At 35.5% G+C, this 26,914-nt stretch overlaps 1 protein-coding gene across 2 annotated transcripts; it reads right to left on the bottom strand.

The window, feature by feature from the left end:
* Positions 1 to 731: 731 nt before the first annotated feature.
* Positions 732 to 3,235, bottom strand: LOC131601435 (F-box/FBD/LRR-repeat protein At5g22660-like). 2 transcript variants are annotated; one of them, XM_058873243.1, is made up of 4 exons: positions 2,977 to 3,235; positions 1,952 to 2,885; positions 1,699 to 1,859; positions 732 to 1,085 (listed from the first exon to the last, which is right to left on the bottom strand). In XM_058873243.1, exons 2-4 carry the CDS (start codon positions 2,879 to 2,881, stop codon positions 1,025 to 1,027), a joined length of 1,152 nt encoding a protein of 383 aa, XP_058729226.1. In that variant the 5' UTR covers positions 2,882 to 2,885; positions 2,977 to 3,235; the 3' UTR covers positions 732 to 1,024. The 2 variants fall into 2 exon arrangements, with proteins under 2 accessions (XP_058729226.1, XP_058729225.1); XM_058873242.1 differs by having other exon boundaries at positions 1,952 to 3,234.
* Positions 3,236 to 26,914: the final 23,679 nt, after the last annotated feature.

Genomic DNA, 26,914 nt, shown 5'->3' on the forward strand with positions numbered 1-26,914 from the left:
AATCATTCAATTTACATTTTAAAATGGTTCCAAAAAATGAATTATTTCAATTGGGCCACAATTTAAACTTGCCCACCAATTGTCTCAATCTAATAAATATTAAAATAAAATAAAAATTAGCTTGAATTTTAACTTAATCACTAACAAAAAAAAACTGACATTGTAAATCGAACCAAATTGAACCGAACCCGAGTAAACCGAAAGCTAGATCGGTCGGAATTTGAGTCCACCTATTCCACCCGTGGGTTGGTTCGGTTTTTTGTTTTAGGCCCGCACCCGAACCGTTGTCAGCCCCTAAAAAAGTGTTCATAGCATTTCTCTTACTTATAATAATGGACGGAGGAAATACGATACTCGATCGGCGTGTTTTCGTCGTTTTTACACATACTCTAACAATACCATATCACTAATAGATTGATATTTGACCTCTAATTTTTTTTCCAGATCAAATAAGTTCGTCATCTTTATTTCTTGATCTCTATTTTTTTTCCTATACTTTTACTAATACCATATTTTTATGTCTAAATGGCTCTACTTTTTTTTTTTCTTCTATTTTTTCCCTATACTTCTACTAATTTTCCCATATACTCCTACTAATACATTATCTTCTATGGGTATAATAGCACCCGCTTCAGCTCCGTTCCATTTTTGGCATTGGCTATGTCATGCCTCATTCCGAGAGTGACAACGAAAATGTAAGGTCCAAATTCAACATGGAAGTAACAAACACATGACACAAAAATGTTAAAATATATAAATCTTTCTCAACAAACAAAATAAAAACAATAATTCAATAAATTGCAGGGAAAATAAATAAGTCTTAATAATGCTATCTAGCTATAGAGATCGCCACACTACATACACGCTTCTTCTCATCCCTTGGAAAATAAACTAATGCATGTATCCTTATTCTGATCTCTTGGACATTAAATCCTATGTAGCAACGACCATGTCCGAGTCGGACACCTGCAACGATACTTGACATTGTGTTTATTATTATTTAATTATCACCAGTGTCAGCATGTCAGTATCGGAATTTTTTTTGAAGTCTCAAATTTTCCTTGATTAAATCCCTCAAAGTACGTCTGTAAAATATAGAGGCAGTATATGTTAGATATCAATAAAAAGAAAATAGGATGCAAAAAAATTAGTGAGACTATATCAATCAAAACTAATAAGGTGTACCGCAAGACAAATAAATAAAAATAAATAGAATAAAACACAAACCAGACAACAAATATAATAGTTAAAAATCACCCAACTATTAAGTATGACCAATATTGTAGAGGTTATTATGGATAGATAATTCGGTAGTGCAAGGGCTTAAGAGGTACTATTATATATATATATATATATATATATATATATATATATATATATATATATATATATATATATATATATGTCTAACTGTATTAACAAAGATCGATTGTGTTTGCAATTTTATAATCTTAATTCATAAGATATAAATAAAGGGTTTTAATTATAAGCACTCGCACTATTAGTCGAACTGTGTTAACAAAGATCGACTGTGTTTATTGTCTTGGTTGGAACCAGGCATGTCTAAAACCTAAATGACTTATAATTCATCTCTACCACTTATGGTAGAGAGTAGAGAGTAAGGGAAACAAAAATGAAAAAGAAAAAGCTAAATTGCTAAATTAAACAATTGTATTTAAGAGATGAATGCACATTTACCTTGGAGAAATGACTTTCTTTGCTGACGGTGCGTTTTGAAGCAAAAGGTCTGCTGTTCCATCGGGTGGAGATGAAAATTTATTTGTTTCAATTTTCAGTAACTTCAAGTTATGTAAATAAGGGAAATCAATCTTCAATGAATCCAGAGTTAAGTCGAGAACCTGAAGGTGAATTAAGATCAATCAAGACAAGTCGATAAAAAATAATGCAAGTATATTAAAAAAATGATAGCGCAAAAACCAAATTAAAATACCTTAAGAGTGTTTGAAGTGATTGTGAATGATTCCATAAGGGCAAGCTCCATAAACCAATTTAATAGAATTGAGGGAAAAATTGTGAGAGGTAAATCAATCTTTACATGTTTAATATAAGAGAAATTGGTATTGTTAATGTTATTGTGGCCACATAGATTCTGTAAAGGCTCACCACTAAAATGAAAGCTACAAAGATTTGGGGTACATAACTTCAATTTGTAAGAGTCGTCGGGCAATGATATTGTTAAATTAACAAGCGAAACACTTGATATGAGGAGGCATTCTTCAACACTGTTTTGTTTTTCATTATAAAGCGTACAACGTTTAATGATCAGAGTATTCAAACTTTGAAATTCAGAAAAGGGGTTAGCATAGGCATCATCGGTAGTGATGCGAAAGGCCAAGGAAGATAAAAACAAGTAAGTTAAGGCAGGAAATTGAAGAGAATTTGGAAATACTGATAGTGGTACACCGTTACCCCATTGGGCCATTTCTTGGGGTGCACTAAGTCTAAGAGAGGTTAAAGAATGATATGAAACGTTTGTGCAAAGTGGAAAGTGTTCAAGACTACATGGCACGGTCATATCTAACCTTTGGATGTTGTGTGAAAATAAGTATATTATGATCCTTTTGAGCAGGTTAGGGTCAAAATAGTAGAGGCACTCAAAAGTGAGAGCTTGCAGAGAGGTTTTGGTAGTGCGAGCAGAGAAAAACTGAGAAACGAACCCAGCGAAACTTTGGGTAGATTTAAAGTTTCTATAATGGAGAGAAAGAACTGGAATATGTTTCCAGAGATCCTTCCATCTACTGGAGAGGATGGATATTTGAACAGCTTGCTTCACTTCCAAATTCGATAAAATTTCAAGTAAAAGAGAATCAGGTAAAGCACTGATTCTGTCTTTACCATAATAAGACCTCCTTGTTTTCATTGTCCTACAACTCAAACTTACAAAACTCAAACTTACAAGTAAATAAATCAGTTAGCAATTTGACGGAGAAAAGCGCAGATCGATCGACAACCAACCTTTGATGGAGAAAAGCGCAGATCGACAACCAACCTTTGATGGAGAATAGATCAAATCGATCGACAACCAACCTTTGATGGAGAATAGCGCAAATCGTTCGACAACCAACCTTTGATGGAGAAAAGCTCTGCGCAGATCGATCGACAACCAACCTATGCTTTGCAGTTTGACGGCAGAAACCTAACCTCAACAGAGCGGCGGAGCTAAGGACCAAGACAATGGCTTCTGCGTTTTGGGATTGATAAGTGTCTTATTTTTTTTAATAAATAGAGACCACACTAGTACATGTGACAAAAAAACATACTAGTAGCATTTTTGGATCGATAATTGTTTAACCTAAACTAGTAAATACGAATTTATTTTTACACTCCATATTTTATATCCCACACCCTTTATTGTATTTTTTTTTCAATATTATTGACCTTTTAAATTTTTATATCAAATTTTCGGGAGCTTCACAAAATTTCCGATACATAAATTGCGCGCTTTTGCCGAAAATTATTTGCATTTTCAATATTTCTGGTTCTCATTCGTTGAGAATTTCAAAATATTAGGGGCGATTTACTAGAAAGTTATAAAATCTTTTGAAATTTTTTTGTACGAAACATAAAATTTTAAATTTTAAATTTCTGGTATACCGAAAATTTCACATAAACCTCAAATTTTTGGTATGACACATGAAATTTTATATCTATGTCGTTCAAAACGAGCAACTTCTTTTACAAATTCATGTACATTATACGTAGTTCTTCACCACATATACTGTATTTTTCTATTGAATTAATACGCTTTTATTTGTTTTTCCGACATTTATGAAATTCATAAAGTTTAATAATTATATGCAGTACTTTACAAATTTTTAATTCCCGATTTGAAGTTAAAGAATGGGCACTGTTTGTTGGTAAAAAAACATAATATTATTGTTGTTACAGTCTGTTTCGATTTTGCTAAAGGAATGCGATGTAGGAAGGATAAATTAATTTTGGGTTGTGAGAGAGGAGGAAATTCCAAAAGACAAAATACATCTGGAAACACTAATTCCTCTTATGAAAATTATACTATAAAGATTAAATATTTGTTTAAGCTGAGATTCATTCCAAGCAGTAGGTCGGAAGATGATGGTTAAATGTGGGATGCACAACCATAGATTATCTAAGGATTTGGAAGGCCATGACATATTGGGACGTCTAAAAGATCATGAAAGAAAGTTTGTGAATGACATGACAAAGTACAATATGGCTCCATGATACATAGTTTCTGCTTTGAAAGACAAAGATCCGGAAAACCTCACGAGCATGGTTGTCAAACTCGCGGGTAGACTCGTAAACTCGTACGAGTTTACGAGTCTAGGAAGCATAAACGAGTAGACTCGCGCATAGAATCATTTTTTGATAGACTCGGGTAGACATGGGTAGACTCGCACAAACTCGTATGGACTCTCGAGTCTATCACGAGTTTACGAGTCTATCAGTATTTTTTTATTTTTTTATTTTTAACCAAAAAAGGCTCAAATTTCCCAAAAGATTTTATTTTATTTTTAAAAAACCCTTATTTTGTTTTGCTTGTACGAGAACTAGAAAGTATCTCTCCTATTCTCTTATACGGTATTTCCATGGAGATATGACTCCAAATTTAAAGAGGTTTGCAATTCGTGTTCGAAGCTTAACTTGCAGCTCATATGGTTGTAAAAAAAATTGGAGTTCCTTTGAAATGGTAATGAATTATTATTTTTTGTTTATATATTTGATTTTTATTTTTTTAGAAACATTGAGTTGAATTGTTATTTACTTTGCAAGTTCATTCCAAGAGAAGAAGTATGTTGCATGAAAAAATTTAGTTTATTTCATGTGCAATTTGAAATTGAAAAGTAGAAAAGGAAAAGCGAAGAGTTTTATTCTTTCATTTAAAGATATTCATTTAGATTATGAATGGATAACTGAAGATCCTAATGAAGAAAATATTAAAATTGAATTTAATATTGAGCAAGATGATATTATTATTATTAATATTATGGAAGATGATGTTGTTGTTACTAATGTTGTGAAGTGGTCGTGGTGGTGGAAATGTTGAATTAGGTGGAAGTGGAACTTTAAGAAATCTAATATTTGCTAATGATTAAGAAGATATTTCATCTGGGACAGAGTTTGTTGATGATACTCAAGATACCGATGAAGAAGATGGTGATGATATTGTTGGTGATGGTTTTACTAGAGCTTTCGATGTTTGAAGCCATTAGCATATATGCTTTGTGTTGTTTTCTTTATGTAGTAGTCAATTGACAAGATTTTAGTACTTTAAGTCTTTAGTTAAATACATATACTTTGCTATTTTTTGTTTTATTGCCGATTTTTTTGCTAACAAATTTGCTATGAAGTATGACATTTAAGTTTTAACGGTAGTAGGTGTTCTATTATATATATTTGTGTCATATATGAGGAATTTAAAAGTTTAAAAATATAGGAGTGTGTAATATATGTGTCACTTACAAATTTTTGAAAGTAGTTTTAATTTTTCATAGACTCGTATGAGTTTACGAGTCGAGTCTGTGAGTCGAGTCTACGGACCCTTTACGAGTCTGAGTAGACTCGCGAGTTTGACAACCTTCCTCACGAGTATTACCCAAGTATATAAAGATAGAGTAACATATAGATTGGGCTAGAGAGGTGCAATGACAGAAATGCAAATGTTATTGAGCCTTATTCACAAAGAGAAATACACGTGTTGGACTAGAAATAGAGAGAACTCAGATATTGTAGCTGATATCTTTTGGACACGTCCTGATTATGTGAAGTTGTTGAATATGTTTCATCTGGTGTTGATTTTTGATTGCACGTACAAGGCAAATAGGTAAGAACTTTACTTTTGAAATCCTATAATATGTTGTAGATGTTGAGTCAGCTGGTTGGTTATGTGTACTTTAACCGTGCAGGTACCGATTATCATTGCTTGACATTATTGATATCACATCAACGAAGTTGACGCTTTCAGTTTCCTTTTCCTACTTGGAACATGAAAGGAAGGAGAACTTCATATGGGAATTGAATAAGCTCAAAGAGTTGTTCTATTCAGAGAAATTGCTACTGAAGTTTGTGGTGACAGACCAAAAACTTGCATTAATTAATGCCATGGAATTCGTGTTTCCAAATGCAACTCATTTGTTGTGTACGTTTCATATTTCAAAAAAACGTGAGCATGAAATATAAAGAGTACGTGAAATCAGAAAGACAAAATACATCTGGAAACACTAATTCCTCTTATGAAAATTATACTATAAAGATTAAATATTTGTTTAGGCTGAGATTCATTCCTAGCAGTAGGTCGGAAGATGATGGTTAAATGTGGGATGCACAACCATAGATTATCTAAGGAATTGGAAGGCCATGACATATTGTAGCTTATATCTTTTGGACACGTCCTGATTCTGTGAAGTTGTTGAATATGTTTCATCTGGTGTTGATTTTTGATTGCACGTACAAGGCAAATAGGTAAGAACTTTACTTTTGAAATCCTATAATATGTTGTAGATGTTGAGTCAGCTGGTTGGTTATGTGTACTTTAACCGTGCAGGTACCGATTACCATTGCTTGACATTGTTGATATCACATCAACGAAGTTGACGCTTTCAGTTTCCTTTGCCTACTTGGAACATGAAAGGAAGGGGAACTTCATATGGGAATTGAATAAGCTCAAAGAGTTGTTCTATTCAGAGAAATTGCTACTGAAGTTTGTGGTGACAGACCAAAAACTTGCATTAATTAATGCCATGGAATTCGTGTTTCCAAATGCAACTCATTTGTTGTGTACGTTTCATATTTCAAAAAAACGTGAGCATGAAATATAAAGAGTACGTGAAATCAGAAAGACAAAAACATGTCATGGATCAACGGAACAACATCATGTATTCAAATACTAAAAATGAGTGTGATGTACACTTAAAGCACTTTGAAAGTGTTTGTGGTGATATTCAATTATTTATTAAGCATGTGAACGATACATGGTTAACACCTTATAAAAAAAATTGTTGCTGCATGGACTAACCAAGTCACTCATTTAGGGACACAACAACAAACAAGTATATGAATCATGCCAGTTTGATGTTATTATTATTCGTGCTTATGTTACGAAAGCAGTTTGAAACATGTTATTATGTTTATGGATTTTAGGGTGGAGTCTTCTCATTGGAGACTAAAAAACATGTTGACTCCAAGTCGTGGTGATTTATGTCGAGGTTGGGATGCTGTGAACAGCGTGTTAAATTTGCATCTTGGCTCCATCAGAGTGCCATTTCCAAAAGGTATTGCCAACATTGAGCATCGGTATAACACTTTTATCATTGGAATGCTTCATCACTTCAAAGAGGTTAAAACACACTTCTTCATCCAAAACTCTCACTTTCATTAAACCATCATCGATATCAATCATCATCCGAGCGGTTTTCATGAAAGGTCTTCCAAGTATTAAAGGTGTGTCATAATCCTCCTCCATATCAATTACCATAAAATTGACCGGGAAAAAGAACTTATCAACCTTAACTAACAAGTCTTCCGTAATCCCAATAGAATGAGTGGTAGACTTGTCAGCTAATTGTAAAGTCATCCTTGTAGATTTCAACTTAATGTTTCCAAATATTTTCACAAGAGATCATGGAATCAAATTAATGCTAGAACCCAAATCAATCAACCCCTTACCGACATAAACATTACCAATTGTCAACGATAAAGTAACTTTTCCCGGATCACTTTCTTTCTTCGGTAGAGTTCTTTGAATTATCGCACTACAACACGAGTTAACAGTCACAACCTCTTGATCCTCAAATATTCTCTTCTTTATGATAATATCCTTGATGAATTTAGCATAAGTAGGCATTTTCTCTAAGGCCTCAAAAAATGGAATATTTATTTGCAATCGGCTAAAAATATCCAAGAACCTAGCATAATGCCTAACATCATTTTTCTTTGATGGAGCATGGGGATAAGGTAAATTTTGCAATGGTATTGAATTCTCCTTTTTCTTTCCTTTCTCCTTTTTTCTCTTTTTCTTTTTCTCCTCTATCTCTAGATTTTATTTCTCAACTAATTCTTTCTCTTTCTCATTTTCAACTAATTCTCCCTCAACATTTTTTTCTACTTCAATCACTTCATCTTTCTTATCATTTTCAACTACAACATAATCTTCGTGTCATACCCCAAAATTTGCCCATCCCATTTCTCCTATTCAAGCTCATACCAAAGTTCAAGGCTCAAAGATACACCCTCCTAAACAATGGCTCAAGGAACTAGGGTTTTGATTTCTATGAAGAAAATCAACGAATTAAAGTCTCCAATGGATTTTATATGGATTATGATGTTTCAAACTACCTCCGTGACAAAATTCAGGCTTCAATTCCAAGGATTGACCAGTCAATTGCTCAAAAAGTCAGCAGTTAACTAGTTTGACCTAAAAGTCAATTATGGTCAAAGTACAGTCAAAACTCCTGATTTTTTGTCAACATCCATATTTTTAAGTATCATTCATCATTTGATCAAGTATTGATCATGATTCGTCAAGAAAAGATCAGAAATAACAAAACCTAAAGTTTCTAGATTAGGGTTTTCTAGAAGAAAGTCAACTAAACTTTGACCAGCCATAACTCCCACATGGAACATCAGAAATTTCCCATCCAAAGATTATTTTGAATAAAATTGAATTCTCTACAATTTTGTCTCTCACAAGCCAGGTCCAAAAATGCTTCATTTGAGAGATATGGATCAAAACATTATAGGTCCTTTTTTGAAAGTCAACCAAAAGCAGTTTTTTTGTCAAAGCCATATCATCAAGATAAAATCCTCAAATGAAAAAACGCTTCCAAAGTGTCTTGTAGAGGACATCTTGAGGTTTCCAAAAAGTCCTAGAACTGCTCCATATCCTAAAAATTGAGGGAGATATGCCTTGTCAAAGTTGGACAATTTTGAGAAAAAAAATGTGAAACAAAAGGCTTCAAAATGGATTTTCTTGCAAATGGGACCAAGTTTTTAAGACCCAATCTTGATCCTCAAGTTATCCAAGACATCCAATTAAGTGGCCACGAATTATTGAGATTAATTTGATTTTATATGAATTTTTCATTCATTTAAAAATGATATAATTCATGAAAATCAAAGGAAAATCAAATATTTTGATTAGAGATGTTATATGAATCAAATCTAATCATCAAATCACTCCATATTTGTTTCAAAATTCGTGGGATACAAGATTGGAGAGAGATGGGATAATTTTTGACCAATTTAGAAAGATTGAAAACCATGATTCAATCAAATTACCAATCATTGATTCAAGAAGATTTGGTTAGAGTTTGTTAACCTAATTTATCATACTATAAGTATGGAACATGGACAAATGCTAGGGGACGGATTTTGGCAGCCAAGAACCACAGTGCAAGTCTTGAAATTTCAAGAAAAAGTGAGAGATCGAATTCAAAGATAGAGGCCGATTCAAGGAGTTTCGTGGATCTTAACACGTTCCTGATGTTTTACTGAAGCCATCCCCATCGTCATTCGCGATCAAAGTCGTCAGAATCACTTCCGTATACCTTACAGTTTGCGCCATTTTTTATTTTCAGTTCGGATTATTTACGCATCATAAACCATATTTGAAACCATGGCTGTGTTTAGAATCATGTTTGCAAGCTATCTGTGCTGTTTGATTTGAATTTCGTGGCAGAACTAAGAATCCACCATGGCTAGGTTTTGGAGCTTCCGATTAGGGGTTTTGAATACGAGCAAAATTGATGGAAATCAAGGCCCCTATCATGTTTAGAACACGATTTCTGACTTAATCATGGTTTTGTGTGGGATTTATTCAACGTGTATTGCGAGTTTGGTTTTTGCAGGGATTGGCTATGGATGAGTTTCGTGGCTAGGTCGTGTGTGATTCGTACCAAAATCCATGGTCTGAAGGAAGAAGAAGGAGGCCCTGCGCGCCCTGTTTGGATTCAAATAAATTTCCAGTTTTACTTTTAATCATATATTATTCTATTCATTACATTAACACTTATGACATGCAACTTGGATGGTAGCGCGTTTTGCCAATAACCCTAAGCGCCCTGTTTCGAATCCTGGTAGGACCATGTTTTTTTTAACGCTTTACTAATCTCAATTGTTCTCAGATCATGTGCTTCATGCTAGCCGGTCTTTACCATACGCTTTCATCATCAACCATCATATTACCATCCTTTCAGATCCAACGCACTAAGAGCTGAGGGTCTACCATGGATCTATAGACCTTACCACACAGAATCGCAGCTAAGCTTTTCTAAATTTTTTTTATTTTTATTTTATTCATTCCTCTTTTATTATTTTGTTATTTTCTTGTTTTTTTTTCTTTCTTTCTTCCAATTAAAATTCTTCTAGAAATTAATTTCTTTATGTAACTTTTGTTTTAAAAACATGATAGAATATTTTGATGATTGTTTTAATTTAATTTAAATAATTAAAGTATTAATTTAAATTAACTTGTTAATTTAGAATAATAATTGAAAATATTTTAATTTAGAATAATAATTGAAAATATTTTAATTTAGAATAATAATTTAAAATATGTTTATTGGAATTAATGATTTAAATCAATTCATTAACTTAACTTTTTTTATGGTTAGGGTTAACTTAATCAAAAATCTAGTTTTTACCGATTTAATTAATTAGTGAAAACCAATAATTAATTAATGTAAGGTTTTATTCCATTAATCATGGTTAACTTGTACCTTAATCAGGGTTGTGAGGTTTGTCAATAGATCCTCCATACACTAACCCTATTTCTTTTTATCATTAATTTTCAAGGTTAGCCAATATCCTTCGACCACGCGCCAAACCAGATCGAAAAGCTAAGTTTCTAACTTTTTATTTAGTTTAACATCATTTTATTTTAAAAATAGGGTTTGCCTCAAATAGTCAATGAATTACTCCTACACTCACCCTTTTTATTTTTCCTTCATTAATTTTCAGGGTTAACCAACCGATTAAAGTTTAAACCTTCGGTAACCCTAAACTCATTCTCCTTTAATTTCTCCGATATTATTACTTGTGTTTAACCTATTATTTTATTGGGTTATCTTATTGCTTTTTCCCCCTTCCCCATGGCTGATATATTTTGTAACTGCTCCTGGTTTGTATTGTTTGGCCTTGAAGGCACATAAACTGTTATGCTTTGCATTATAACTGTGTGGTTAGTAATTTAGGGCATGCAAACCTCGAACTGAATTTAGAATAATTAATTACAAGATAATTATATGAGTTGAATCACGTGATTGTGCACCCACACACCTTTTATGGTAACCCCTCTTGTTGCCCGTTGCTTGTTGCCTTGTTGCCTTTTCATTACAGAATAGTCAAGTCCCTCGGATACGAGGACGCCTCAGCAAATGTTGCCCTCAGTTTATTCTCATCACTAAAGATCATAAGTCCCTACGATTCTGCCTTCGATTATATGATCTCGTCCCTCGAGGTTGCCTACAAGATGATGTGATAGTCCCTTTCGATTGCTGAGGTGTCCTCTTTGGTTGCCTAATAATGACTTTCTTATCATTCCCTTAGACTACATGCCCTCTCTATGGAAGGGACAGTCTTGTGGCGAACGATAATTTCGATGAGCCTTCAACCTCCAATAAAAGGACTTCCTACCCTCCTATGGTATAGATAGCCCTGAAAGGCTAAAAGAATTTTTATAATTTTAAGGTAATTACCTCCTAATTGCTTGCTCTAGATTAAATTCTTTTTTACCCTTTTTTAGCAAAAACCTTCAAAAAGGCTACACTTATTTACAAGCTAAAGTCCTTATTTCATTTCTAAACTTTTGAAAACTAAAGAGCTAAGCAATTAAGAGCCCATGGAAAACCATGGATACAAAGGGTGCCTTACACCTTCCCTTTGTATAAATTACCCCCCGAACTCAAAATTTCTTTTAAAGGTTTTTTCCGTTCTTTTAGCCTTTCTTTAAATTGGATAAAATAAAAGTCGGTGGCGACTCTTGCGTACCGCAACATTTCTTTAAAGTCAGTTCACCGTATTACAGAACTGGCGACTCTGCTGGGGATTTTTCGAATAAAAGAGGGGCTACCTTAAAAGCTTAGGATTCACTTAAATGTTTTTAATTATTTGATTTGTTTGTTTTATATTTAAAGGTTGTTTTGGGTATTCTGCTGTGTGAAAGATCCTAACCCGGATCTGAGTACCTTAGGTAAATGGCATGAGATCAAGGAGACAGCACAGTGTATACTGATGTGATTGATATGATGGCCATCGTTAGTGTGACACATTGGTTTGTCCTGGTGTTCCTTGGGATCCGACCTGACGAAATGTTTGGCTGCCGCGTGGTGTCATTAAGCACTAATTTGCCCCTATAACCCTAGTTGAACTTGACTTTGGCCTATTAGAAAGTAGCGAGATGGCTGGCTTTGGTTCCGACTGAAGTTGGTTGATACTCGAAGCTACACTCATATGGACTGGACTTTCAGGACATTTTCGGTCGGTGATTCGATTACTGAACTGAGATAAGTGCCTTCGAGAAAGGTTAATGATATGAGCACCATAGAACCCGGTTACTATTCTAGGACAGGTTGAACCAACTAAACATCAGTGGGGAAGGTACTTACCTATGGGCTTCACGCAAGCCTTTAAACTTAAGGACACTTGTGTGACTTGCTTGTGTGTTCTTCTAACCATTTGGTTTCCTTGCAGGTTTTCTTGTGGGACTCACTCGTCCTTACTATCTTACGCTTTGCCTGATGCATTGCATCCGCATAACATCATGACATTATGACATCATAACATTGCATGTTTACTAACCCTTTTAAGGATCTTAGGGATTTAGGGTGCATAATTTCAGGTACTCTCATCAAGGACTGAATTCCTATTCAAGGGGCAAGAGGATTTATTTTCCTCTAGCCACATACCTTCCAATTCAAAGGCTCAGCACCTATCAAGGGGCAAGAGGATTTATTTTCCTCTAGCCATGTACCTTCAAATTCAAAAGTATCCCAAATCAGAGGCTATGACCCACTCGATATGGTGAGCTTGATTCCCATAAAAGAACATCCAATAATTAGAGTTCTTCAAACAAAGATGCGACCAAATCATTCTCTAAACGTGCTAACTATATTCCTTAAAGATCCTTGAAAACATTGCATCTGCACTCATAACATCGCATCACAGGTTTCTACCACAGGCTTCTCACCTCCTTGCTGTTTATTTCAGCATCATGAATCTCGAACAATAAGTTAAGGATCTCCAAGCTCAAAATGCTGAGTTCCAAGCCTTGATTCTGAATTTGTCCAAGGGGCAAGAAGAACTGAAGACCATCCTTACCAAGAAGAAGAAGAAGAGGGGCAAGAAGACTCTGGGGAAAAAGCTTAGACCGATCTTGCAACTCAGGGAAGGCGAAGTCTCTGAAGACAGTGACGACGATGAACAAGATGATGATGCTAGTGTCAAAACTGATGCGAAAAGTAACCACGATTCTGCCAAGCCCTCTGAGGAATAAAAGGACTACTACCATGAGGATGAACATCCTGATGATAAATACAAGTTGTTGGAAGAACATATGAAAGCCATGGAAATTCAAAAGGTACCCGGGCTAGACTTTGAAGAACTAGGACTTATCTCAAGGGTTATTATTCCCCCGAAACTCAAGACTCCGACCTTTTCTAAGTATGATGGAGTCTCTTATCCTAAAATACACTTGAAATCCTATGTGAGGAAGATTCAACCTCATACTGCTAATAAGAAGTTATGGATCCATTTCTTCCAAGAGAGCTTATTTGGGACTCAACTCGAATGGTACTATCAACTGAAGGGTACCAACATCCATACATGGGAAGATTTGGCAACTGCTTTCTATATGCAATACCAATACAATGTTGACCTCGCGCCAACCCGCGTGCAACTACAAAGCATGTCTATGGGTTCTAACGAAAGCTTCAAGGAGTATGCTAAAAAATGGAGAGACATGGCTGGCAGAGTTCAACCTCCCTTAGCGGACAGAGAGTTGGTAGATATGTTTATGAGTACACTGACTGGTCCTTTCTATAGTCATTTGCTGGGAAGTTCATCATCTGGATTCACTGAACTTATACTGACTGGGGAACATGTCGAGAATGGGATCCGAAGTGGTAAGATTCAAGCTGCTACACCCTCAGGTGTTACAAAGAAGCATTTCAATGGGAAGTCATATTCAAATGAGGTGTATAGTCAAAAAAGGAGTAACCATGACTGTCATACCCCAAAATTTGCCCATCCTATTTATCTTAATTCAAACTCATATCAAAGTTCAAGGCTCAAAGACACCCCTCCTAAACAATGGTTCAAGGAATTAGGGTTTTGGTTTCTCTGAAGAAAACCAATGAATCAAAGGATCCAATGCATCTCATATGGCTTATGATATTTCAAACCATCTCCATGACAAAATTCAGGCTCTAATTCAAAGGATTGATCACTCAATTGCTCAGAAAGTCAACAGTCGACTTGTTTGACCTAAAAGTCAACAGTGGTCAAAGTACAGTCAAAACTCCTGATTTTTTGTCAACAACCTTATTTTTTGGTATCATTCACCATTTGATCAAGGATTGATCATGGTTCATCAAGAAAAGATCAGAAATCAACAAATACAAAAGTTTCTAAATTAGGGTTTTCAAAGGAGAAAGTCAACTGAAATTTGACCAGCCATAACTCCCACATGGAACATCAGAAATTTTCCATCCAAGGCTCATTTTGAAGGAAATTGAATTCTCTACAAATTTATCTCTCACAAGCCAAGGCTAAAAATGCTTCATTTAAGAGATATGATTCAAAACATTATAGGTCCTTTTGAAAGTCAACCACTTTTTCAAAAGAGCATACAAGGAGCATGGAAAATTATTTTGACTTGGGACCAAAGACATTGGTTAGAGGACTCTTCTAGGTTTCTAAAAAGTCCAAGAACTTGAAAAGGTGTTGAAATATGAGGAAATGGCAAGGTGCACAAGTTCACTTATTGCCAAGGGTATGCATGAAGAGAAAAGGTCCAAAACTCCAAATATTTCCAAATAGGCCTATATTCTTTTCATCCAATCTTTATCTTAAGCCCATGCACGACCCATATCTTTCTATTTTATATTATTTTTATTGATTATTTTATGGTTTTTATTCATTTAAATCATAATTTAATTATATAAAATAGTAAATTAAATGGAAGATATGATTTTGCTTTGATTCTAAGCCAAATATCAATCAAATTATACTTCCCAATCAATAAAAATTCGTGCAAAGCAAATTGATGAAGAAAAGATTGAAATTGGACATATTTAGAAAGATTTGAAAATCAAATTTCCACCAATCTCCAATCTTTGATTCAAAGAGATTCAATCCAAAATTGTTGACCTAAATCACTCACCTATATAAACACAACAAGCAGAGATCCCTAGGTTACAAAATTTTTTTGGAGAAAAGAACCCTAACCCGAGTTCAAAAAATCAAGCAAAATTGCAAAAGTGTTTTAGAGTTTGAGGCAAATTCAAGCAATTTGAAGCTTTCCAATACACTCCCTGGATATCACTGAAGCAATTCCAATCCTCACACGCAAGAAACACACTCGGAATCGTCATCAACATCTCACGGTTTGCGCTATTCTGAAACCATTCGATTACTTACATTCACGCATCATAAAGTATTTTCGTTTGCATATTTATGTTCTATATGATGTTTTAATGGATTCTGGATGAATAATTGTATTTCTGTGCCGTTATGAGTAAACCACCATCGTTAGGGTTTTTGAGTTTCAATTAGGGCTTTTTGAATTAAGACAAATTGAGCCACGAGACAAGTACCATTGTATTCGCATGAACGAGACGAATCGATCCATGGTGTCGCACCAAATTTCTTTGGTGTTTTGCTCGTATTCGTTGAATGCATGTGTAATAGATTCAAGGCTTTTATAGCACCCTGTAAAGGAGGGCTGTAAAAGGTGTGAAGCATGAAGAAGACGCTGATGCGTCACCTTCCTATTGATGTCCCTGGGCACGCGTTTTTTAAATTGGAACGAAGGGATTCGGTGCTCGCTGGTTCACTCGTGTGGTGTGTGCCTTCAACAATCAACCATCAGATCTCTCTTTCTCCAGATCTAACGTTTAAGGGAGCGCAGGAACACCATGGTCCTTCACAGCCTCATCACACTGGATCATAAGCTAAGATTTTTTAATTTTTTTTCTTTTTAATTACATAACTTGTTTTTATTTTTATATATTATTTATTATATAGTTTTTATTAACATTTATTTTAAAAAATCTTTTAATATTTCCTTTTGTTTCACAAAATCATTATTTTGATATTAATTTCTATTTTGACTTAATTGATTAATAAATAAAAATATTTATTTTAATTAATGGTTTTATTTAATTTAAATTGGTTTAAATTGTTTAAATTATTTAATTAATTATAAAGATTTTTATTAATTGATTAAAATATATATTAGGGTTAGGATATTTAATCAAAATTTTATTTCGGCCGATTTAATTAATTAGGTTGAAAACCAATAATTAATTAATTTGGTTTTATTTATTCCATTAACCATAGTTAACTTGTGCCCTAATCAGGGTTTACGAAGATCATTCCTACACTGAAAAGTTTCTTTTTCTTTGTGCAGTTTTTTTCTAGGGTTACCATCAGGGTTCTTCCGACTACGCGCCATATCAGATCAAAAGCTAAGTCTCTGATTTTATTATTTATTTAAATATCATTTTATTTTGCCCTTTTTTAAAATAGGGTTAGCTTCGATCGCCAATGAATTGGTAATGCACTCACCCTTCTGTTTATTTTTCCTTTGCCAATTTTCAGGGTTAACCAACTAGTCAAAGCTCGAATGTTCGGTAACCCTAAAACTCGTCTATTTTTAATTTCTCTTTTTATTATTACTTATGTCTAACTATTTGCCTTGTTGGGGTTTTTATCTTTATTGCTTTCCTTCCCCTTCCCCATGGCTTATTATGTAACTGCTCCTGGACTGTATTGTATGGCCTTGAAGGCACTTAACACTGCATATTATTATTACTGCGTGGTTAGTAATTCTAGGGAGTGATAACTTATGAACTGAATGTAGAATCATTAATTTTTACAAGATAAATTATTTGAATTAATCACGTGATTGTGCACCCACACACTCTTTTTTGGTAACCCCTCTTGTTGCCTGTTGCTTGTTGCCTTGTTGCCTTTTGTTTTCAGTGCAGAATAGTCAAGTCCCTCGAATACGAGGACGCCTCAGCAATGTTGCCCTCGGTTCATTCTTAAGATAATACGTCCCAATGATGCTGCCTTTGATTCGCTAATATGATCTCGTCCCTCGAAGTTTCCTACGAAATGCTGAGGTGTCCTCTGGTTGCCTAATAATGAAGACTATTCTGATCCTTCCCTTAGACTACCTGCCCCTCTATGGCAGGGACAGTCTTATGGCGAACAATAATCTCGACGACCCTTTAACCTCCAATAAAAGGACTTCCTACCCTCATATGGTATGGATAGCCCTGAAAGGCTAAAAGAACGCTTTTACAAATATCAAGGTAATTTGCCCTTAATTGCATGCTCTGGTTTAAATTCCCTTTTCTACCCTTTTCTTAAAAAACTTCAATAAGGCTACGCTCATTTACGAGTTAAAGTCCTTATTTTCTTCTTCTACATTTCTAAACTTTTGGTTTCAAAAAGAGCAAAGCAATTAAGAGCCCATGGAAAACCATGGATACAAAGGGTGCCTTACGCCTTCCCTTTGTATAAATTACCCCTCGTACTCAGTTTCTTTTAAAAAGGTTTTTTTTCCGTTCTTTTAGCCTTTCATTAAATTGGATAAAATAAAAGTCGGTGGCGACTCTTGCTTACCGCGACATTTCGATAAAGTCAGTTCACCGAGTTATAGAACTGGCGACTCTGCTGGGGATTTTTCGAATAAAAGAGGGGTTACCTTAATAGTTCAAGATCACTTAATTGTTTTCTATTGTTTGCTTTGCTTGCTTTATTTTTCAGGGACGCTTTGGGAATTAAATGAAGGACGAATCCTACACCCGGATTCAAGTACACTTAAGATAGGAGTGACATAGTCATGGCGACCTCTTTCACATATGTGGGAGATGAGTCAATATGAAGTTCACACTTGAGTTAGGACTCCATAGCCATATGCACACCTTTCTCAAATGAGGGAGGTCTATGTATGTGCCTGTGGGTGCGCCGGAGCTCAAGGACCTTTAGTTAACTTTAACCCATCTTGGCCTTTAGGAACGTAGTGGGGGGACTACTCTTGACAAATGTTGAGAACCTAGTCGCTACCCGATACTACAATTCAGATAGGTTCTTTCTCAAAGTATCATTGCATAATGCGAATGTATCATGTCCGAGGGTGCTTTAGAAGGGCTGACAATTCTGGATAACTCATAGAATCCATTGCTGATTTCATCTTATCCATAGAAGTACCTTTGGGAAAGACACCTGATCATACTCCATGCAAGCCTTAAGCCAAAATTTATGTGATTTGTGTAGATTTGTTTTTCTGTGATGCATCATGTATACATGCATTCATGACATGGCTAACCCATTTCAAGGAGAAAAATGGTTTTTTAACCATAATTTGTTTTGTAGGTTATCTGAATATGGGAATCCTAATCCGTAAGCCTTTCTTTCTCAACTTCAAGAAAGTACCTACTACATTAAAGCTCTTATGTGATGATATTACTGGCTCTCTGGTCCTCACCGAGCCTCTCAACAAACTGATAAGTTTAATGCGAACCAAAGTGAATGAAGCTCTCCTCAATTCCATGATGCAGTTTTATGATCCTCTTCTTCATTGTTTTACTTATAGAGATTTTCAACTGGTACCTACATTGGAAGAATTTAGGATAGCCTCTTCATCTCCTCCCCTTCTTAAATTTTCAAAATCTTCTCCCTTTTTCCAAAACCTTCTTATGTTTGCAACCTTTTTAAAATCTTTCTTTAAAAATATCTTTTGCCCTTAGTGGCTTTTCTTCAAAAGTTTAGACATGATTAATTGTTGTAGTGAGTTGCAATACCCCACGATTTTGAAATTGATTGATATAATGAGATCTTTTCCGCATGAGAGAGCTAGTGGCATACTCATTGATTTCCATCCGAGTTGGAGCCCTTCTTTCACTTGCGATGCAAAGAACTCGTTTGTTCTCATGCTCAAGATCAATGGTTGAGTATTTGTCTCCAATGACGATAAAATGTTTATTCGTTTTTAACCGTTTTCCCTTTTAGCGGAACTACATTAGCTCTGACTTCTCCATTGCACCGAGGAGGTATGTAGGCACAAGGCTTAATGTCTTGGCGAGCTTTCGTTTTAAAACAAAACCGTTTTTTAGCACACACACAACACAGATTTTCAAAAAGGTTCCTGTGGAATACCACATATATGAGGGGTGCTTAAAACCTTCCCCTTGTATAATCAACACCCGTACCTAAGATCTCTTCTTTTTTTGTTTTAAAAACAAAGTTTGGGTTTTTTCGTTCTTTTCCCTTTTCCTTTGGAAATAATAAAGCGCGGTGGCGACTTTCACTGAAATATTGAGTCGAGTCAACCCTATGGCTTTGATCTCAGATTTTCCCCGCTACAGAAAAAATGGCGACTTCACTGGGGATCCAGTTTTAAGTGTGTTAAGCCTATTTTTGTTTATCTGTGTGTTTTATTTGTATATATTATTGTGTGCTTTGTTTGTTTATTTTCTTTTTTTGTTTTTGGTACTGATGGTTCCTCGGTGATGAGATAAAGTTCTAACCCGGACTTTGGTGAGTAACTTGAGATAGGAGGTGGTAAGATCAATAGTCGCACATCAGGAGCAATCCTTTACATGAGCGTCATATGGTGGAACCCCAATTAGTGGAGGCCTCATGGAAGGTAGTATTTGTTGTTACGAATCATCGTAAGAACAATATTACTTTCAATAGTGAGTGTCTGTAGAAGCTGAATGGCCTAGAACCTTTTTAAACCATCTAAGCCTTTTTAGGATGTAGCGCAGAAACATGTTTGAGTACCAATTTGAGCTTGTTGTCATGCGATGCTACGCTCAGACGAGGTCTTTTTAGGAATATTATTGGTGCCCATGAGCAATTGTGCGAGCCGGTAGTATCCGATAGAAGATTGAAAACTCTAGGAACCTTTGTAGAACCCGTTCGGAAGGTACAAAATTCCCTAGTACATACCTTTGTGGGTGGTTCTTAACATTGACTCCATGCTCGCTACGTCGAACCTTTGAACCCTGTTTGTACGACCATGTGTGATCTTGATTGTGATTGATGCATAAACCATGCATCCATGCATTCATTTGATTTCCAAGGAACTCATAGGTCTTTCTTTGTAAACATCATAAGTTTCATCAAACTCAATGGATCTTGGGTGTTGATGGGGTGAAAACCCTAATCCACCAAAATAGATGATTGATCTTGATGATAACTTGATCAATGCTTTGATCCAATTTAGGATTTACCTCCTTCATGTTTTGATGTTTACAAATTAATAACTTGAATTCCTTGAAAATCAAATAACTAAAAAAACAAAAACAACAATTGCATCATTTGCATACATACATCCAGGTTGTCAAGAAAACTTATTCTTGTCTGTCTCCATCTTCAGAGTTGTTTGTCTATCGTCATGCTGATTCCTCGACACTTTGAACTAGAAGCATGTATCTGAAGAGTATGGAAGAACTTCAACAAGACCAAGAGTTGCTAAGAGCAGAGGTTATCCATTTGAAAAGCCAGATGTATCAGATTATGGAAATCCTGCAAGTCTTGTTGAAGAGAGAATGCAACCTTCCTCCGATTATTACAAACCAAGTGGATACTCCTTTAGCCTTTTCCGTTGCTACTCCAAATCAAGGACAACCATCTGTTATATCATGTAATTCATATTTCGGAGTAGAGAAGGAAACACCAGTTTGCTTTCCTCAATCAGTGCTTCATAGGACCCTGCATCAACGTCCATTGTTTGTTCCTTCTGAAGGTAGAAAGAAGCAGAAACAAAATCAGATTCGTAATAAGGTCGACTTTGATCCTATCCCCATGACTTATACTGAACTGTATCCTACTTTGGTCCAAAAAGGGTTGATTACAACAAGAGTTATGCCTCCTCCTCGAAATCCTCTCCCAGACGGTTTCAGATCTGATCTTCATTGTCCTTTCCATCAAGGTGCTGCAGGCCATGATTTAGAAAGATGTTTCCCTCTGAAGGCAGGAGTCCAAGAGTTGGTTAGATCAAATATGCTATATTTCAGGGATGTGGGTCCTAATATTGTCACTAATCCTTTGCCAGATCAAAGTGGCTGAAGACATGTCAAAGGCAGTCATCTCCCTAAAGCCAGTATATCAGACAGGACAGCTCATCCTCGATGCTGATTAGTCACTAGGCCTTGTTTCTTTACTGTTTGCATTTCCTTTATTGTATTGTTTGCTTTCAAACTTGTTTATTCCTAAATGTTAATTTTAATGAAATGAGCATTGCCTATTTTGAATTCATTCACATCCACTGTGTTTATGCTTATACCTTCTTTTACAAAACTTTTTCTTCCATTTTCTTTCTCTATCAAACTTGTGTTTAATGCAAAGATTGGAGGGAGGATGATGACAATGAAATACCCAAGTTCTTGCACTGTATGCTTTCAAATAAAACTTTGCTGATGATGTACATGCATTGTTTCAATTCCCAAACACCGGAGAAATAAGGAAGTTAATCCTTTGTGAACCCCTCTGAGCCTTCGAAGTAGGAGTTTCTTTCTGTATGAAAAAACCCGCATTTTAAACCTGGGGCAGGGTAGTTCTCAGTTAATTTGGCCGTTCATTTTATTTTAAGAGAATCATTCAATACACCTTTCAACAATGGTTTCAATCATAAGTGTTCCTCCGCACACATCAAAGAAGTGTTGGAGATGTCAATCAAAAGCCAATGATGGTTCATCAATCATTAAGCAAGGCAATCACTATCTTTCAAAAAAAATGTATAAGAAAAAAATATATATATACAAAGAAAAGCCTGCTAAGTCAAAAATCCAAAAAAATGACTTAGGCAAAAATTGGGGCATCCCGCTGACTGTAAGTTCAAATAAACAGTTCAGGCAAAAGTTAGGGATAAAAAAAGAAAAAGATGAAAAAAGAGAAGTCAATAAATTCCTGAACAACACAATGTTTGACTACCAAAAGGAAGAAGTGACTGTCATCGCAAATATTCTCTTGGCTTGTGAGCTATCATCTTTATCAAAGGTGCAATTCCATAAGTCTCTTGGAACCTGAATGCATAGGTTGAATTAACTGAGTTTTAGGACTGGAGATCATCACAAAGATGGGGTGGGCACAATCAAATTTTGAGCCTTATATCCTTTGTTTCTAAAACCGTGAACCAGGCCACGTTACAACCTTTAAAAGACCTAATTGAAGCAAGGTTTGTTTGAAAGCATACTACAACAAGGTTGCGTAAGCTGACTCCCATGAGATTTGCCAATAATTTGTTTTGATATCATGCATTTGCTTTATCTTTCACTTTGAATGTCTTAACCTTTGTGTTTTGAGCAGTGATTCCATTTCCTTTACATCAACAACATCATTCCAATAATGATTTTGATTTCAAAAATATGTTCTGAGCATTGCATTAAAATTACCATTCTTGAATGAATATTTTATTTGCAAGTAAGCACTCATCTTTCAGGAAGTTTAAACAGTCGAGAAACTTGATCAGTGATCCTATCAGGGGCACATTACTTCAAGATCCTATTGTTCAGATGTTTAGTCAAGATTTGTTGATCAGAATATCCTTTCAAGACTTATATTGGGGCAAGCTTTCCCAACATTCATTTAAGAACTAAGGCCATGATCAGTTCATCCCCAATACCGTTCAGCTGAAGCCATGATCAGTTAACTTGCAACAATTAGTGAATCAGGGGTAATCTTCTTCCACAATCCCCAAGAAGTTCATCAGTCCTTCTCAGAGGATCACCAGTCTGATACAGTTGCCAATGTGACAAGAAGTGTGTCCAAGCATCTTCGTCATAAGTAGAGTTGGCAGAGCTCCCGCGTTCAGGAATCAGAGTTCCTATCGTGCCTCACAAAAGAGTCTACCTCAATCTTCATAAATTATAGCATTGCATTAAGCATTCATCATGCATAAAAAATTTAACATCATGCATAGAAACAAATTCATACTTATTTACATTCTTCCGAGGTCTTGTTGTTATCAACATCTTACCTTTAGATCAAAGTCCAACTCACTTGGCACCTACCACGATTTTGAAATTGATTGATATAATGAGATCTGTTCCGCATGAGAGAGCTAGTGGCATACTCGTTGATTTCCATCCGAGTTGGAGTCCTTTTTTGATTTGTGATGCAAAGAACTCGTTTGTTCTCATACTCAAGATCAATGGCTGAGTATTTCTCTCCAATGACAATAAAGTGTTTTTTCGTTTTTAACTATTTTCCCTTTTTGTGGAACTACATTAGCTCTGACTTCTCCATTGCAGCGAGGAGGTATGTAGGCACAAGGCTTAATGTCTTGGCGAGCTTTCGTTTTAAAACAAAACCGTTTTTTAGCACACACACAACACAAATTTTCAAAAAGGTTCTTGTGGAATACCACAGATATGAGGGGTGCTTAAAACCTTCCCCTTGTATAATCAACACCCGTACCTAAGATCTCTTCTTTTTTTGTTTTAAAATCAAAGTTTGGGTTTTTTTCGTTCTTTTCCCCTTTCCTTTGGAAATAATAAAGCGCGGTGGCGACTTTCACTGAAATATTGAGTCGAGTCAACCATATGGTTTTGATCTCAGATTTTCCCCGCTACAGAAAAAATGGCGACTTCATTAGGGATCCAATTTTAAGTGTGTGAAGCCTATTTTTGTTTATCTGTGTGTTTTATTTGTATATATTATTGTGTGCTTTGTTTGTTTATTTTCTTTTTTTGTTTTTGGTACTGATGGTTCCTCTATGATGAGATAAAGTTCTAACCCGGACTTTGGTGAGTAACTTGAGATAGGAGGTGGTAAGACCAATAGTCGCACGTTAGGAGCAATCCTTTACATGAGCGTCATATGGTGGAACCCCAATTAGTGGAGGCCTTATGGAAGGTAGTATTTGTTGTTACGAATCATCGTAAGAACAGTATTACTTTCAATAGTGAATGTCCGTAGAAGCTGAATGGCCTAGAACCTTTTTAACCCATCTAAGCCTTTTTAGGATGTAGCGCAGAAACAAGTTTGAGTACCAATTTGAGCTTGTTGTCATGCGATGCTACGCTCAGACGAGGTCTTTTTAGGAATATTATTGGTGCCCATGAGCAATTGTGTGAGCCGGTAGTATCCAATAGAAGATTGAAAACTCTAGGAACCTTTGTAGAACCCGTTCGGAAGGTACAAAATTCCCTAGTACATACCTTTGTGGGTGGTTCTTAACCTTGACTCCATGCTTGCAACGTCGAACCTTTGAACCCTGTTTATGCGACCATGTGTGATCTTGATTGTGATTGATGCATAAACCATGCATCCATGCATTCATTTTATTTCCAAGGAACTCATAGGTCTTTCTTTATAAACATCATAAGTTTCATCAAATTCAATGGATCTTGGGTGTTGATGGGGTGAAAACCCTAATCGACCAAAATGGATGATTGATCTTGATGATAACTTGAACAATGCTTTGATCCAATTTAGGATTTACCTCCTTCATGTTTTGATGTTTACAAATTAATAACTTGAATTCCTTGAAAATCAAATAACTAAAAAAACAAAAACAGCAATTCCATCATTTGCATACATACATCCAGGTTGTCCAGAAAACTTATTCTTGTCTGTCTCCATCTTCAAAGTTGTTTGTCTATCGTCATGCTGATTCCTCGACACTTTGAACTAGAAGCATGTATCTGAAGAGTATCGAAGACCTTCAACAAGACCAAGAGTTGCTAAGAGCAGAGGTTATCCATTTGAAAAGCCAGATGAATCAGATTATGGAAATCCTGCAAGTCTTGTTGAAGAGAGAATGGAACCTTCCTCCGATTATTACAAACCAAGTGGATACTCCTTTAGCCTTTTTCGTTGCTACTCCAAATCAGGGACAACCATCTGTTATATCATGTAATTCATATTTCAGAGTAGAGAAGGAAACACCAGTTTGCTTTCCTCAATCAGTGCTTCATAGGACTCTGCATCAACGTCCATTGTTTGTTCCTTCTGAAGGTAGCAAGAAGCAGAAACAAAATCAGATTCGTAATAGGGTCGACTTTGATCCTATCCCCATGACTTATACTGAACTGTATCCTACTTTGGTCTAGAAAGGGTTGATTACAACAAGAGTTATACCTCCTCCTCGAAATCCTCTCCCAGACGGTTTCAGATCTGATCTTCATTGTCCTTTCCATCAAGGTGCTGCAGGCCATGATTTAGAAAGATGTTTCCCTTTAAAGGCAAGAGTCCAAGAGTTGGTTAGATCAAAGATGCTATATTTCAGGGATGTGGGTCCTAATATTGTCACTAATCCTTTGCCAGATCAAAGTGGCTGAAGACAAGTCATAGGCAGTCATCTCCCTAAAGCCAGTATATCAGACAGGACAGCTCATCCTCGATGCTGATTAGTCACTAGGCCTTGTTTCTTTAATATTTGCATTTCCTTTATTGTATTGTTTGCTTTCAAACTTGTTTATTCCTAAATGTTAATTTTAATGAAATGAGCATTGCCTATTTTGAATTCATTCACATCCACTGTGTTTATGTTTATACCTTCTTTTCCAAAACTTTTTCTTCCATTTTCTTTCTCTATCAAACTTGTGTTTAATGCAAAGATTGGAGGGAGGATGATGACAATGAAATACCCAAGTTGTTGCACTGTATGCTTTCAAATAAAACTTTGCTGATGATGTACATGCATTGTTTCAAATCCCAAACACCGGAGAAATAAGGAAGTTAATCCTTTGTGAACCCCTCTGAGCCTTCGAAGTAGGAGTTTCTTTCTGTATGAAAAAACCCGCATTTTAAACCTGGGGCAGGGTAGTTCTCAGTTAATTTGGCTGTTCATTCTATTTTAAGAGAATCATTCAGTACACCTTTCAACAATGGTTTCAATCACAAGCATTCCTCCGCACACATCAAAGAAGTGTTGGAGATGTCAATCAAAAGCCAATGATGGTTCATCAATCATTAAGCAAGGCAGTCACTATCTTTCAAAAAAAAATGTATAAGAAAAAAAATATATATACAAAGAAAAGCCTCCTAAGTCAAAAATCCAAAAAAATGACTTAGGCAAAAATTGGGGCATCCCGCTGACTGTAAGTTCAAATAAACAGTTCAGGCAAAAGTTAGGGATAAAAAAAGAAAAAGATGAAAAAAGAGAAGTCAATAAATTCCTGAACAACACAATGTTGTGACTACCAAAAGGAAGAAGTGACTGTCATCACAAATATTCTCTTGGCTTGTGAGCTATCATCTTTATCAAAGGTGCAATTCCATAAGTCTCTTGGAACCTGAATGCATAGGTTGAATTAACATAGTTTTAGGACTGGAGATCATCACGAAGATGGGGTGGGTACAATCAAATTTTGAGCCTTATATCCTTTGTTTCTAAAACAGTGAACCAGGTCACGTTACAACCTTTAAAAGACCTAATTGAAGCAAGGTTTGTTTGAAAGCATACTACAACAAGGTTGCGTAAGCTGACTCCCATGAGATTTGCCAATAATTTGTTTTGATATCATGCCTTTGCTTTATCTTTCACTTTGAATGTCTTAACCTTTGTGTTTTGAGCAGTGATTCCATTTCCTTTACATCAATAACATCATTCCAATAATGATTTTGATTTCAAAAATATGTTCTGAGCATTGCATTAAAATTACCATTCTTGAATGAATATTTTATTTGCAAGTAAGCACTCATCTTTCAGGAAGTTTAAACAGTCGAGAAACTTGAT

The sequence above is a fragment of the Vicia villosa genome, linkage group LG5, assembly GCF_029867415.1.
Source record: "Vicia villosa cultivar HV-30 ecotype Madison, WI linkage group LG5, Vvil1.0, whole genome shotgun sequence".
Lineage (NCBI taxonomy): Eukaryota > Viridiplantae > Streptophyta > Magnoliopsida > Fabales > Fabaceae > Vicia > Vicia villosa.

What these genes read in the sequence shown, in the direction of transcription:
- LOC131601435 (XM_058873243.1), bottom strand. Translation starts at nt 2,881, where the DNA reads ATGAAAACAAGGAGGTCTTATTATGGTAAAGACAGAATCAGTGCTTTA. An exon ending in TCACTTCAAACACTCTTAAG is followed by an intron (nt 1,860 to 1,951) that starts GTATTTTAATTT and finishes ATTCACCTTCAG; the next exon opens with GTTCTCGACTTAACTCTGGA. An exon ending in AAGAAAGTCATTTCTCCAAG is followed by an intron (nt 1,086 to 1,698) that starts GTAAATGTGCAT and finishes TATATTTTACAG; the next exon opens with ACGTACTTTGAGGGATTTAA.